At 44.7% G+C, this 16,839-nt stretch overlaps 1 protein-coding gene across 1 annotated transcript in view; it reads right to left on the bottom strand.

Annotated features, from left to right (window-relative positions):
- ACTR5 (actin related protein 5) overlaps window positions 1–16,839 on the bottom strand; it is a 144,828-nt gene that overhangs the window by 92,100 nt on the left and 35,889 nt on the right. Inside the window, exons 4-5 of the mRNA XM_085619239.1 lie at window positions 13,115–13,332; window positions 822–998 (exon numbers count right to left, since the gene is read on the bottom strand). Of these exons, the coding sequence (XP_085475365.1) occupies window positions 822–998; window positions 13,115–13,332 (395 nt within the window). The remainder of the gene's footprint in view (window positions 1–821; window positions 999–13,114; window positions 13,333–16,839) is intronic.

The raw sequence follows: 16,839 nt of genomic DNA, 5'->3' as shown, positions 1-16,839 counted from the left end.
TACTCCGGTATGCGTCAAGAGTTATTATAATCATTGACACAGCAGTTGACACGCACACTCAACTTCTAGTAAGTGCTATTTCTTAAAAGATGAAAAGTTACTTGCATTTTCAGGCAAGTAAAAAGAATAACTAAAAATAAAACGCACAAAAAAAAAAACCACGAAGTTGCCAACGTCTACTCTGTGTCCACGTTTTAAACAATTTCTGCGATCATTCTTCCGACTGCCTTCATAAATTAGATCATTTAGGTAGAGAGATCGAACAAGAAGTTGCATTATCATAGTAAAATGAATCGGAGGTAGAAAGGTATTTATATGACCTCACGTGTGTACTAGTAATTGCAATATGTTCACAAGGCGAGCATCTACTGTGCACATCACACTGCGATCCTACCCTCAAAAATGACTGCAGCCCCTTGGTCAATGGGTTATAATATGCAGTATATTGACAAAATAAGGCAAATACTGCCATGCATTTTCCCCAGGAAAATGCCCAATATAATATTCAGACATCACCTGCCCGTAGGACCAATTCAGACACAGAAAACATTGTTTCAGCAATTTCACTAGTAAAACCCAGGAGCATATCAAACTAGGTCATGGGATCTGGTTCTCTATTTTTTAACTTAAGGGGTTGTATAGAACACAGACCCAGCTACAGGTAGAGCTCCAGAAAGAAAGATAACTGATAAGGTTTGCAAGCAAAAACCCTAAAGATAATGACAGAGAGGGCAAGTTAATTGGGGAGTGTTGAGACAAGGAGCACCTTTAGAACTATGAGGATATTGTCAGATGAGAGGGCAGCTATGACAGGGACTTACTTGGAGCTTGCTATCCACCACCTCCACGCTGGCTTCAGCCTGCAAGATCTTCTGCTTGGTCTGCTCAATAGCTTGGCTCAGCTTCTGGATGTACGAGTGCAGCTCTTCAGCAGAGTCCATGTTAAGGTCCACCAGGCCTTTGTGGAACTGGTCCATGTGTCCATCTTCAAGTAGCTCCTGTGCAACAGACAACAGCCATTAATGTATCGCTCAGGTCTATCCTCGTAAAAGTAATTCTTAATTGATCATTGCTGGTAAATTGTGACACTAGTGTACATTTGTCTAAATACTGTAGTTTGTATGGATTTTAAGTCAATTCATTATTTTTTTGTTAACCCCTCAAGTAGACTGTTACAACATTGTTGGCACTTCAAATATAAAATAAACACAAATAGCAAGTGCCAGAACCACAATTGAATGTCCACTGTGACCATACAACATTGAAGGAGAACAGCTTTTCATCTCATGTATTTAGCCCCTTGCGTTAGAGTTGAAAATGTAATGTACCATAACTTCTCCTGAAACTTTGTCTATTGCACTGGCTAATGGAAAGGGTTGAAGTCATAAATTTGATATAGTATGTCATGTTCTCAAACAAATTCATTTCCAAATGTCTACTCAATAAACAAAGCTGAAAATACTGCACGAGTTTACCATAGAGAGTTTGGGATCCTTGGCCCCTTAAATATTACGACGATACAAGGACTTTCCGAGGCTATCGCTTCAGATTTTTTGGGCAGGATATCAGGCTTCTCTCCCCTCGAATCCTCATCTATCGCATGCTTGAAAGACTGAAATCACTTAGGAACACTTCAATACGGGTCCCTCTAAGTGGACACAGAGTCTGGCGCGTCGCCTGTTGTTACTTAGGGGAAAAGGCACTTGATATGTTATCGTACTGTTCGCTCCTCACATTATACGTGATACCCCACAACTACTATCTCTAATGGAATTGGGAAGAAACATGGCTGCCGACAAGCAAAAAGCACCTAAAACTCCCTCAATTAACAAAGCGTTTGCCTACGTGACTGTGGAAAAGATGAGCAGAGAACCTGTCTTCCTCCTACGAACAAACAAATCTTATGCAACATTCCAGCACCAGCCACTAATGGTGATGTAAAAGTCCTTAATCAAGAACTGTGAGAGGACCCATCATTTTTGTGACATGTTGTCTCCAAAACACTAACTGACTCCAACCACCATTTGCAGAAGAAAAAAAACTAGCGTGGAGCAATTGAAGACCTTCCACGGAAATTTCTCATCAAGAGGATGAACTGCTTGAATGAGTGTCAATTCTGAAAAAAAAGATCAACAAATCATAAAGGAAAAAGGAGACCATAAAGAAAATAGTTTCAGACTTAATCTATACATTAAAGTGATCAACGAGGAAACCGCCAATGGAGAACTGGAGAACCATGTACAGAAATTGTTCAACAGCATCCCGGGAGCCTCAAAGGGGAAGAACATTTTAGATTGCATCCAAGGAATCTGGCCCCTGATGTGCCAACCAAGGTACACTTTTATCAACTAAAGTAAGAGATCGCCTTGGCGGCCAGATTGAGCGTGGATATACAATTTGAAAGAGATAAGATCTCAATTTATCAAGATATTTCAGAGTATGCACCAAAGAGAAGATGAGATCTCTGAAACATTATTTTCCACCTCTAGTGGAGAAGTGTGGCTCAATGGTTAGAGCGGCAGATCTCGATGCAGAGCACTGGTCCGGGACCAGGGTTCGATTCCCGCCGCGGCAGGGTCTCGGGCTATAAATTCCCCGGACTGGATATTCTCGCTTCAGTGCCTATTCTAATCATGGGTCCCACGCTGCAACTCTGGGCAATAGCTTGCTTAATCTCCACAACGGCCCCAACAGTGCTGGGATGCCTGGCTTCACCATGGGGGTGCCCCGGAGTGGACACTTCACACGGAAAGCCAGGAAGGGTTCCTTAAGCGGTATGAGTACAGCGCTGAGATACCCCTAGGGGTGATTCGGTGCTATATAAGCACATACACATTTACATTTACATTTAAAAAATACCTATTGTTGGGACTTTCCACTCAGGCATATGTTCAGGTATTAACGTAAGCAACATTCAGTCTCTACCAAGCCAGAAGCTGCCCTAATCCTGAGCATTTCAACTCCTGAGGAGGAGGCCCCACCTACTGCATAAAGAAGTAATGGCCCCTGGCTAACACAATGCTCAAAGATAAGCTGTCTCCGGGTATAGAAAGAACAGGAAGGCCTCTTCTGAGGAAGGTCAAACTTGGAATGCTCGTATCATCTCAAGCAACTTGACCTTATCTTTAGAGATATTTTAGCTGGGTTTGAATAGTTACCTGTGCCTAGTTATCATATTAACAAAAATGGCTCTTTCCAAGTTAACATTAAACCATGATTACATTTTAAAGGTGGCATATAATATGGGGACTGTGATTCTTGCATATTGTGCAAAGTCCTGCTCTAATTTTACTAACAGGTAGCTGCCCCTTCTCCTAAGGTGCTGCTTGACACCCAGTCCTACTTCCTACCTACTTTATTATTCTCCATGATGTGGGCAAATTTATCATTTTGTTGCCCAGTTCGCTTATATCCGAGTTCTGGTTTACTGATTCAATGGTACAGTAGACACAAAATAGGCCATTTGATCACTATAGGAAATGGCATAAATTCAAACTCAATGTTGTTCCCACTAAAACTCATTATTCATTTTGTGTAGGCATAATTACTATCAAGGCATATGATGGCATTCTTTACAGTAATGAATTTGAATGCCTAGGGTTTTGAATACGACTCTAAAGCGTAGAACACCTGTAAAGTGGTATAAGATACCGCCACTCTGTACAGTGTACTAAAACGAAGTACACTATGTAGAGAGTGCGAGAAATCCCCAAAGGAAGAAGATAGAGGCAGTAAGGAGATAATACTAAATCTCTTTTTGTGGTAGTGTGGGCGAGCAGTTGGGCTTATCAGAGGACAGTGTAAAGCATTTGTTGTACTCACAGAGGCAATAAATGAGACACACACTCAAGAAGAAAATCAGAGACCAATTTAGTATAAAAATAACAAGGATTTTTTCTTTATGTAGGTTTTGAGAAGCAAGACTTCAAATCGGAAATATACTTGGTACAGTTTCTACACTTGGATAAATACTTTGTATACTGGTGAGGATCGAAATAAACGCAGTGCAGTTCAAAATATGCAGTACTTTCAGTATCTCGGCACTCAATACCGTCAGATAGTTACCATCACAGTCGGCAGGGACAGCAATGGAAGGGAATAGCTGCAATAGAGTTCATTCGGCTGCCAACCCGGTTACCGTCGCGGTCGCCAACAGCAGGTCACTTTAAGCCAATGGATTCGGAACACCGTCAACCCAGCAGTCGCTTTTGCGGTTACTGGAGGGTGGTGTAGAGTCTTGGTGGTGGAGGTTCGCCGACTCCATTACCGTAGCGGTTACTGAAAGGAGGACTCCGCCACGGAGTTTCGAATGACCACAGTACCTTGGAGGGTCAGAGGCGATCTTGGCAAGAAGGGTCATGGTCTTTTGGGGCCCAGGACTCTGGTACTTCAGGCAGTCGGGCTGGACCTGGGTCGGAGGTATAAGGGGTCGGTTTCAGAGATCACAGGCAGCGGTCAGGTCACAGGTGTGATGCAAAGCAGACTACCCCAGAGTAGGCGGGCGTGCCAACGATGCCGCTGTAAGCTGTTGACGCCACTGGCAAGAAGGTCAGGGCACCTAGGAGCAAGGCTGGTTCTAGAGGTGGTCTCTGTGCTGAGAGGATCCCTCCAGCTGATGGATGTGTGAAGGGGTCGATTCCACCAGATTGGGGATCCAATTGGCCTAGGAAGCTGCAAGGCTTATTTTCAGTGGTTGGTAGCAGCGACACAGGGTGTGCCAGTTCTCGACCACAGTTTTCTTTTTTTTTTTACCAGCAGACGCTGGGGAATAGAGCCTTTAGCCCAAAGGAAGGTTCTTGGCAATTTGCAGAAGGGTGGGGGGGGGGGGGGGATCCGGGGTTTCTTGGAGGCCTCACAGGTTTCAGGAGAGACAGCAGGATGCAATTGTCAAGTCCTTGGCAGCAGCAGACTTTGTGCCTATTCTTCTGCATCTGGTCTCAGTTCTTGAAACCCAGCGGTCTTCTTCTGTCATCTCCTTGTGTCCGTCGAAACTGAAGTCAGGTTCTTGGGGAACCACCTAATTTAGCGGTCTTACTAGGGGAGGTCAGGTGGTAGTCAATGGGCTGTCTACCTGTAGGGTGTCTACATCCCCTTTATGCTCACCCCACGTGGGGGGTGGGCATACCCTGACTGCTAATTGTCTACTAGCCCTATCCTCAAGATGGCAGACAGTGAAAAGTGGGGTCAACCTCGTCTGCCCCACCTGAGGGTAGATACAGGGTGAAGGCAGACCCACCTCCTATTTAACCTAATTTTCCCACCAGTCCTCCCGCCCAATTCGGAGCAGTATTGGAGGGGGGCGCCACCAGCTTCTAACAGCAGAGGCTGGGGGCAAGGTTCAAAGGCAACATATCCTTTAAAGTTCCCGCTTCTGCCGAAGCAGATCCTGCAGGGGAGAAGATGTGTCCACCTCCGCCCAGAGCAGCCATTGTTTCTGGATCCAGAAACGTGTGTTGATGGTAGGATGGCTAAAACTAGACAGAGACAACACCAGGATTTGGAAGGTTTAATGGGGTCCTCTGGCAGGGTCCTCTGTGTTCAGAAGAGGAATTAAATTTCACCTACAGGGCTGTACTGACCCAGATGAACTGAGTTTAGTTCCTGAAGGCAAATTTAACTTTTGGCTTTGTATTTATGGCCCAAATGAAAACAAGGAGGCTTTTTACTCAGACTTATTCCCTCACATTCCAACTTCACAGAGAAACAGGTGCTTATGGGTGGAGACCTCTCCGTCACACAGAACCCAATGATCAGACATTCAGTACCATTGACAGCCAAGCTAATTCCCCAACCTTATTGGTTCCGGGTTTACAAAATCTAGACTAGGTCGACATATGGGATCATTCCCACTCATAAGATAGGACTGTAACATTTTATTTAAATGCCCACAGATCTTCATCCATAATTCATTACTTATTCAATTTAGAACATACCAATAAAAACTATCAAATCAAGTAAGATAGGTACCCAGATCCTTTGTGATCATGCCTCAGAATTGGTGATCTTTACTAATTCGACATTCACTAAGTAAATGTTCATCAGACAATAGAGTTGGAGAAGTTTCTCCTACTAAAGTCGAAGAAGGACCCTGCTAGCTACATCTCATATCAATCATCCCATTGCCTTACTTTAAACAAACTTAAGCCAAGGTCCTTCTTAAAAGATAGGAGGATGTTTGGCCTACGTTAATACATATTCCCCATTCTCAATCAAACAGCATTTGTAATGCGCAACAATGTCACCCCTAGGGGTATCTGGGTGCTGTGTTTCCGTCAAATAGCAAAGTCTTGAGTCTCTTTCTGAAGACCACCAGCGAGGAGGCTGTACGGAGCTAAAGTGGAAGGTCATTCCAGGTCTTGGCAGCGATGTAGGAGAAGGAGCAGCCACTGCTGCGTTGGATGCTGTGGGTGTGTACGAGGGACAGTGAAGAGGAGAGCAGGTGTCTAGCAGGTTGGTGGAAGTTCAGTCGACGGTTGATGTAGGCATATCCTCTGTTTATCAAGCTTAGAAAGCCCATTGATAATGTCTGTTTGGCTTTAAACTTAGCAGAAGTTGTAACCAACTTACAGACACAAATGCTCCTTAGCTTGCTTGACAAGGAGAAGACATGTTTTAGGGTCAACTAGAAAGATTTTAAGAAAAACATTGAGTAAATCTGGTTTGGGCCTTACTATTGAAACTTACATTTTAGCTAACTTCTGTAAACCTTGCGCAAGACTACAAACTGTGTTAAAACCTAGCCAATCACACTAACTAGGAGTACAAGATAAGGGTGTCCACTTTTATTATCTCTTTCTCCTAACATGGAACCCTGAGTGCGAAAGAGCAATGGTAACCGTAAGAAATGGAAGTATTGGTTAAGGGTGAATATAACCCACGTCAAATAGTAATCACAATCCTTGTCAGGGTGAACCATTAAAGTCACTATAACAAACCTGTACTTAACCCTCTGGCAGCTTGGCACAAAGCAGCCAGGCTTAACTTAGAGGTAATGTGTAAAGTGTTTATGTAGTGCTCGTACAGTAATAAAGTGAAAGCACAACACAGACAAATCTCTAACCAATTGTCAAAACTCGTACAGTAATAAAGTGAAAGCACAACACAGACAAATCTCTAACCAATTGTCAAAAATAGAGTACATTTGAATAAATAAAATGACAAAAAAATAATTGGTAGAGCAGTACAATGAATTTTTAAAGTATGATTTAGAAATAGTACCAAAAAGTAAGCCTGGGCAAAGCACTACGCTACGCTCGCGTAGTTTGCGAAGTTTGCGCTACTTTGCACTACACGAATTGCACGTAGCACAGTGCAAACATACGTAGCGTAGCGTTGCGTAGTGCAGAGGTAATTTTTTGCTAGCTCGCAGTCCTCAACATCAAGTTGCCGATCGAGAGCGTGGAAAATAAACATCCCGGCGAGATTCTCAACGCGGGGAGGTCAGGTTTCTCATTGCAAGTGGTCGCGTATGCTCGTGACGAGAAACTACCAGTCCGCGTTAAGAAAGCTGCAGCTCGAGTAAAAATCTACTTGAGCGGCAGAAAACTACAGCTCGCACTGTGCAAGATGCCATTTTCAATGATTGCACAGTGCCGGATGCTTGTCCGCACTGTGCAATCATTGAAAACGACATCTTGCACAGTGCAAACAGGGTACTACGCAGTTCGCGAAGTGCTACGCGTAGCTCGCGTACTGCGAAGTGCACTTTGCGTAGCTTCGCGTAGTGCTACTTCGCGAACTACGCCCAGGGTTACCAAAAAGCCGTTATCTGGTTGAGCTCGACTGGGACAGCCAAATTAAGGCTGAATGCTATGGATCTCCGATCAGATAAAGGGACCATGTGCGTCTCAGTAGAAGTTTTTATGGCATAAAAGTGGTCGTCGACCAGTTGTAAGTGAGGCAGGCTGCAAGCTGAATCAGACATGGAGCTCACTATCGGTGGGTTGCAAAAGATGGGGTCAAGGTAGCGATTACATGTCAACTGCAGTCATGGTCTAGGTAGAAAGATGGGAAGAACTCTCCAAGTAAAAATAACAAACGATAGACTGGACATACCTTTCCCACTTAGGACAACAAAAGCAAGAAGAACAAATGATGGAAGGAATGCTGAACAAATCAAACATTCACACCAATCACAGATCTTGGGTTAATCCATTGTTTTTTTGCTAACCACACCACCCAAAGGTATGACCAGATGTGGGTCCCTTGCTCACTGTGACACCAGATTCAAGCTAGCCTGGCTGATGAGGTACGATACCCGAAACCGGTCCCAGATGCTTGTTTTCGGTCCAGGGAGGACTCGGCCTGGCAGTTCAGGCTGGACTGTTCCCATGAGGAGCAGGGTCAACACTGCATTTGGCTGGGTCCAAACTGAGGGGGCATAGTGAGCCAAAGAACAAGAGATTAAACCCATATCTCTGGACTGAGGGTGAGTAAAGTTTCAGCACTCCATCCATCATCTTGTTGTGTTTGCTAAAAACTCTCCAAGTCCCCGATCTTGTAGTCTGGGAACAGAGGGAGGAGTACAGTAACAGTAGCCGAGGGTCCAGGACCTGGGGGGGCACCACTTCATGGTTTGGATTCACTTGATCAGAGGCCAGCAGCAGGGTCCAGGGTAGGTCAGGTTGTAACTGGTCAGTTGGGCAGTTGCAGGAGAGGTCTCTGGATGCTTTTAGTGTCCCTGTAGCTCAAACAGGGGGTGAGCCAACTATCCTGTGGAGTCACTTAAAAATGCACATACAGGTTGCAAGGAATAACCCAGAGACATACTTTACAGTGCTACTTTACTGGGTGGCACTATGAGTGATGTGTGCACTTGTAACATTAAAAAATAACCTCATGTAAATCTTATAACATATTCTATGGATTTATAAGTAACTTAAATGTGCCAATTAGGTGTATGCCAGTTTTAGGTTTGAAAAGAGAGAACATAAGCACTTTGCGCACTTTACACCTGCCAACCAGTGGTAGAGTCCTACGACCATGAAAAATGGGTTCAGTTAAAGCAGGGCAAACTTTTAACAGCAACTCACATCCACGGTCCAAACACATACAAATTGGCGCTGATGTCTGATGATGCCGATGCTTCATCACAGAAACCAACTACTAGATTCCCAATTTACTTCGAGAACTTAATGACTCTGCTAAAGCCTCTGGTAACCTGATCAAATATACCTAGTCTACAGACTATACTATCTACACTGATTGCTATGATTGATACCTGGGGGGAATAGTTTCACCATCTCAGCAAACCCCTTATAATACTCAGGGATTCACCTAACGGCTTCTTCCAAGCAGCTTAATGATGCCAAAATACCCCCTAATGGACGTTCTCTTTAAAGACATTTAACACTGGGAAATAAGGTATATCTTTTGGTTTGGCCGAGTAGCTACAAGAGAAATGAATTTTGTATCCAAACACTTATACGTCTCTCAGACGTTGCCACTTCTATTCCCACCTACTGCTCTAAATCACATCTTGGATAAACTACTGGTACTTAACAAAAAACTTTGTATGAATCCATATATGATGGAGGTCTATCAATCCCTAATCTAGAAACTTATATCCAAGGTACATATTTAAAACCATTTAAGATTGGATCCATCGGGTCAACAGAAACTAGGAGTCCAGACAGAGGAGACCTCCATGGAAATACTTGCACATGTTTTACCACAACTTCCACCTCAACACATAATATGACACAGCTGTTATACACTACAAATACAACCATGAGATACTGGACATGGTGGTAAGATGTTGACCGGGTCACTACATCTCATTCCCTGTTGACCCATATGTTGAATAATCTTGACTTTCTCCCAAGCTATCAAAGAGAATGTTTTACTGCCCCATTAGCAACACTGGGCGATCTATAAGATGAGGGACACATTAGATCTATGGCATGATTGTTCTAACATTTTGATCTAACCAGTGTGGATACGTATAACTATATGCAATTAACCAACTGAAAGCAGCACTACGATTGTTAAATCCTATTTCGACTTTCCTATCAAGTGTGTCCACAAGAAGGGGTTTAGCAATTGTCAGAACCCCTTTCAATGGGCCATGGAGCAAGCAGGGGTTACTGGGCCCACCTGTGCTGGCCAAAGCCTTTTACTCCTGATGTCCAGGGGCCGAACATACTATGGATCATGCTCAACTGGGCCAAGCAGACTTTTGCACTTCTCTCTCAGGCGGCGTCTGACGAGCATTCAAGGCTCTTTGAGGAGAAGCATTGATGTAGATCAGTGAACACGACTCATAACTCAACGTGCAAGTGTGCGATCAATAAATCAATGTCCTGTCAAATACTCCTTTTTACATAAAAAGAAGTATTCAATTCTAATTCTACACACGCAAAGATAAACAACATCCAAAAAAAGCAATAACACAATCCCCCTTGAGGTCGGGGCCCTAGTAGTTGTCAGACCACTTCCTGCCCCACTAAATTTAGTGCAACGGGTTCAATGCTATTCCCCATTCCCGGCTGGCCAAATTCAGGGAATTTTAGCTATTCGACGTATTCAAGAGTTCACCCCTCTGACTCCTTTCGGAAGTTCAGTCACAAGAGTCAACAGGGTCACAGTACTGATCAAAGTATGTCCCTCGGGCCCCAAAAGCCCAATTAATGGCTTACCCGCTCCAACGGTATGGAACCCCTCAACGACACAGCAAAGTCCAGCTCCAGATCAGCAAAGTCGGGCTGCGCACAGTCACCCACTGCAGCACCCAGCAGACACAGGCTCTCTCCTTCGAGCCACACCACCGGCTGATTCTAGCGATTGGGGTTGTTCCAGCTCCGGTGACTGCACAGTAAGTCACAGTTCTGTTCGCAGGTGGTGGAGGTTGATCTCCGTGCTTCGACAGGGCTATGGTAAAGTCCTTTGATCCCTCTGGCTTCCTTCGGTGCAGTTTGCATTATGCAGGACGGACTCACCTTTGTCACAACAGCAGTTTCTCGGTCCCAGCTGACGGCCCAAACCCTTGGCCTTAGTGTGTCCGGCGGCACTTTCTGGTGTACGTGGTTGTCACCACGGCACTCACAAGTCTAGCCACGCTGGCCTGGCACTGATTTTCACCGTGGCCCCCTCTCTGGCACACTGGGCCAACCACCATGAGACAGTGCACGCCTGGCGCCTTCACACAATCCTTGCTCCTTGGTTCAGTCCACTGTGGTCCCTACTGGTACATGTGGTGGATTGATCCAGAGACACCCATGGCCTGCTGCCCAATCGGTGTACGAGCGGATTCCTAACACCTCGCACAGGGAGTCCTCACAATAGTGCTCCATCCTGGACCTTGCTCCTTCCAATGCCCTCCTCTTTTTCACAGGGCACACTGGTCTTGGCAAGCAGGAAGGCACTGGTACTCCAGGCTCCAGGACAGGTGGCCTTGGTTTCCTTGGGTAATGTCCCCTTACCCTGTAGAGAGACTAGCAGGCCTGGGACCCCAGTCCTGGTCACACGCAGAAGTCTGGTAGAGATTCCCCTTCTCACACAGCCCATCTGACTGCTCGGCAGATGACAACGTTTGGGCTCTCAAACTACCCTACACAAAATGTAACTAGCGTCTGAGTTTTTGAAGTTTTAATGTTGCGGTTCTGCTTCTTTGAAATGGACATCTTTCCCCTTTCTTCTTCCTCCTTAGAGATGTCCATCACAGCAGGCAGGACTCTGAAGGTCCTCTATGTAATGTACCAGTGCAGGCTCACTTGCATTGAATGTACATCCCCAACACACTTACTGCACAGCACTATTATCCTCATGTATTATGCCACTGCAAACATAACTACATGCAGCAAACGCATTCAGTCTGTGCACACTGTTCAGTAATGCATCCTTTCTGTATTTACCATATGCACACTGTATCAATCTTCACCAATTGTGTAATGTATTTCTTGCAAGCACACATGCAATCAGCACGTTTTGTTCATGTATGCCCTTCCACATCTACCTGACGTAGGCCAGGGGCGGGTTGAGCCCACAGCAGCTGAATTTTTAAAAAAGGGGAGTGAGCCTCACTCCAGTGACGCAGGGTAAAAAGGTCCTGCTTACTTCTACTGATCACTCATGGTATGCTGCCACCACCAAGCATGTGCTGTGTAACTCTGGTGTAAGCATGATTTCTCCACCACTATAAAGGCAGCACTTTGGGCGCCCCCCCACAGTGCAACAGGACCGCAATCCGGGAGGTAGGCCTAGGTCATGGTGCGCATGCATTATCCATGTTCGCCTATGACAATAAAAATCTGCATTAGGGATCCAGACAACAGTACAGTTGGGCACTCAAGACAGGGGTACCCGTCTCTTACAATGCAAAGGACTTTTTTCGTCACAACAGCAATGTTATACAAATTGCTAGGCAGCTTAGATCTAACTCCGAAGTCTACATGCATGGCCACTTGGTAAACTGAACTTGATACACAAATATGGGAGGACACCGGGCGTAACATTTGGACAGGTTTAGTTAAAACCTTGATTTGCACACAACGCAAAGAAAATAGTTGAGGAGTAATCCTTTGGTGGTACTCAACTACATCACACCTTCCTTTAGGTCGTCAGACAGTTGCTGGAGAAACTGGACGGAAAAGAGAACCGTGGGGCATATCTGGTGGCCTTGTATGCTCGTTCAGTAATTCTAGAAAGGTTTTATATCAAATGAAAATAACGACAGCTGCTGATTTGCCCATGAATCCTCTCCCGTACTGGGAGATTTGGGAGAGGATTTAGAGTACTCCTTAACTACTCCTACAGGTAAACTTATTACTCGCTTTCTTCTGGCTGCATTTCTGACAATAGCACATTCATGGAAACAAAGACATCAGGGCTATCTCGATAAAAGAAATTAAAAGGTTTGAATGTTGGGCTACCTATTATGAAGAACATTATCCTGCCATGCATTAGCTAAGGAAGGAGGTTCATTCCACAGTAATTTAAAACAGATGGAAAAACTAAAGAAACCACATTCTTCCAACACTGATTTTGTAGGGCTATTCCCAGATTACCAACAGAAATAGAAGTCTGAGTTATCTTTTCTTCAGATCAAAATGGAGACTAGGAACAGGCCGAGTAGGTGTTAAGTGGAAGTGTTAAGTGTCCAGTGTTTTCCAATTACCTGCACATACAGCAAACGGTCTAGTCGCTCCTGGTCGAGCAGGAGCTTCTCCTCACGACGGCGGGCATTCAACTCCTGCAGCCGTCGAAGCTGCTGTTGCCGCCGCTCTTGCTTCTCCTCTGCAGTAACTGCACTGCCAAGAAACTTTGTGGAAAAAGGCAGTTGCATTTTGTGCACATTGTTTTCGTAATACTCAGGTGATCGCCACTTCTGGAGCTCTGAAATGAATGATTGCAATCAGTGAAGATAAAACAACTTGAAAAGTGCAGCAAGCCTTGAGCCAGCACCTGGGTCTTCAATAATACATTTATATCAAATGTACTCAACAATAATAAAACTGTACTAACTTGCAAAACATTTGACCACAGCCCCAATTGGGTCACAATTATTCAAAAACCTATCAAACATCACACATTACACCTGATATTCTTACACTGGCCACTCAATAAACCAACACTCTACCAATTATACACACAAAACACAGTAGCCTTGGGTCCCATCCAAGCGTAACCTACTACAAAAAAATCTACTGTTGTACTGGTTTCAAATGCATAGGCTGGTTTCCTCCACTAGAAGGAAATGCTACTTACCTGTAATCTTATTTAGCCATCATAGATACTGAAGCCATAAATCATACAACATTTGTGTCCATGTGCAAGATTCTGAAACGTCTTTTAAAAATAAAATGTTCACTTAAAAAAAAAAAATATTCTGTTTGTCCTCTTTTACATGTCAAATGTATAAATTGGCAATGCAGAATATAAAATACATTAGACTGAAAAAAGATAACACAGTCTAGGTGTTAGAAAAACACACTCCCACACCGGAAGGGTGGTGGTGTTCTCCCAGACACACTGTGGTAGCTTGGCTCGAGCGGTAAGGAAGGCACCGTGTTAAGCATACGTCACACCCTCACAATAACCATCCGTTCATCTGTTCCAAAAACGACACTACACCTTAAAAATTATACTGAAAATATATCTCTTTATCTTCTTTTCTCTTAGTTGCTGATTAAATAAATAATAATACAATCACAGTACACAAGGCTTTTCCTGTGGAAGGGTAAGTCAAACAAATAATACTTCAACGATTCAATAAATAAGGTAGATCATAAATATTCAAGGCATAAATATAAGTGCATTACATAAAAGGCAATTAAATATTATGAGGCAATAAATACTGCGAGACAATAAATACTGTGCGACAATAAATACTGTGAAACAATAAATTCTGTGAGGCAACAAATACTGTGCGGCCATAAATAGGATGAATACAATAAATACAGTGCTCTCAATAAATAATAAAAGCCAACAGTGACACTTGAAAATCAGTTCACATTCCTGAGGTACTATGGGATGATTTAGCCCAATCCCAGCTTGTAGAGTTTTGGATGACCTGAGGGGTGTACTACTTGGCTTGGACAAGGCTGAGGCCTAAACTGAGGTAGATCAAGGGGGAATCTAGAGATCTGGCTCTCCCACACTTCACAACCCCTCTGTTTTAGTCTCAGCTCACCCCTGGCACAATCAAGCTGGTTCCAGCACCTCTCTAGCCCCTAGGATGGTCTCTTAGGGCTTCACAGGGCCTTAGGCGCCCTCTATTCCACTTACTCCCCTTTAGTCCCTCTTGTGGACACCCGGGTACTAGCCCAAATGTCCGCCTCCTCAGCAAGCTTCCGGGGATTGGTCAGCTTGCTATCCACCAGGTGTTGACGCAGTTCAGGGAAACATTTTTCGAGCAGGTGTTCCTTCAGTACTAAATCAAACAACCCCTCGTAGTTCCTCACTTCACTGCCCTGTATCCAACCCTCTAGTGCCTTCTTTGCATAGTCCAGGAAGTCCACCCAATTCTGTGTGCCCAGTTTGTGACTACCCCAGAACTTCTGTCTATACTTTTCGGGTGTTAGTCCAAACTTTCTTATGAGCGCCACTTTCATGGTGGGGTAGTGGGTCTGCTCATCCTGCTCTAGGGCCAATAATGCATCCCTACCAGCTGGAGGCATGTACTTGTACAATCCCCCTCCCCAGTACCTCTCTGGAACCCCATGGGCCCTTAACGAGACCTCATAGGCCGCTAGCCACTTGGCGATATCGTCACCCGCCCCATAGCTAGCTACTATGTCCTTTGGCAAGTAGGGTTTGGGTTCCCTGGTAAACTCTCTTTCTTCGCTGCCACCATTAGGAACAGGGTGTGCCCTAACTCTTAGGATCTGAAGATCTATCTCTTTCAGCCTTAACTCGTGAGCCATCCTCTGTTCCTCCTTCTCTTTCTCCAGCCTTGCTAAGTCCCATGTGAGCTGTCTTTTCTCTCTCCGGTCCGTTAACTCCACTTCAGACAAGCCACCGCTAGAGGCACTGCTGCCCTTCCTGGAAAGTGTCCTGGGCCCCTCTGGCAGGTTCCCCACCTCAGGTTGGTACAAACCAGCTCCCTCACTGTCGGGCTCTCTATCCCTGTCCTCCTCCTCAGCCTTGCTTTCTCGTCGTGCCTCCCCCCAAGCCCTCAAGCTGGTTTGGAGTGCACCCTTCTTTGCTCCTGGGGGACAATACACCCCCTCAAGCTGGGCCACAGTGTACATCTCTAAATTCTCCAATACAAACTCCATCTTGCCCACTCAGGTCAGAGGACAGGTTTTTACAGAAGCTATGCAGGGGGGTACCTTTGATAATACCTCCTCCCACCACCAGAGTAAATTTGGAAAAACAAAAACTCACAATTAGGAAGGCCGCTTTGAGAAAACTCCCGGTGTAGGCCTATGGACTACCCACAGTTATTGTCGAGTGTACGTAGGCACAGCTCAATCCCACCGCTGAACACCAATCATGTTAGAAAAACACACTCCCACACCGGAAGGGTGGTGGTGTTCTCCCATACACACTGTGGTAGCTTGGCTCGAGCGGTAAGGAAGGCACCGTGTTAAGCATACGTCACACCCTCACAATAACCATGCGTTCATCCGTTCCAAAAACGACACTACACCTTAAAAATTATACTGAAAATATATCTCTATCTTCTTTTCTCTTAGTTGCTGATTAAATAAATAATAATACAATCACAGTACACAAGGCTTTTCCTGTGGAAGGGTAAGTCAAATAAATAATACTTCAACGATTCAATAATAGATCATAAATATTCAAGGCATAAATATAAGTGCATTACATAAAAGGCAATTAAATATTATGAGGCAATAAATACTGCGAGACAATAAATACTGTGCGACAATAAATACTGTAAAACAATAAATTCTGTGAGGCAACAAATACTGTGCGGCCATAAATAGGATGAATACAATAAATACAGTGCTCTCAATAAATAATAAAAGCCAACAGTGACACTTGAAAATCAGTTCACATTCCTGAGGTACTATGGGATGATTTAGCCCAATCCCAGCTTGTAGAGTTTTGGATGACCTGAGGGGTGTACTACTTGGCTTGGACAAGGCTGAGGCCTAAACTGAGGTAGATCAAGGGGGAATCTAGAGATCTGGCTCTCCCACACTTCACAACCCCTCTGTTTTAGTCTCAGCTCACCCCTGGCACAATCAAGCTGGTTCCAGCACCTCTCTAGCCCCTAGGATGGTCTCTTAGGGCTTCACAGGGCCTTAGGCACCCTCTATTCCACTTACTGCCCTTTTTATGAAGCTCCGTCGCCGCTGGAGTCGTGTCAACGCCGTGAGGCGGCTCCGGTTCGATGTCGGCGACCTCGGCGCAATGTCAGTTCTTGACGAC

This window comes from Triturus cristatus, chromosome 7 (assembly GCF_964204655.1).
Source record: "Triturus cristatus chromosome 7, aTriCri1.1, whole genome shotgun sequence".
NCBI lineage: Eukaryota > Metazoa > Chordata > Amphibia > Caudata > Salamandridae > Triturus > Triturus cristatus.
The sequence above is the reverse complement of the archived record's forward strand: the minus strand, read 5'-3'. Positions and strand labels throughout refer to the sequence as shown.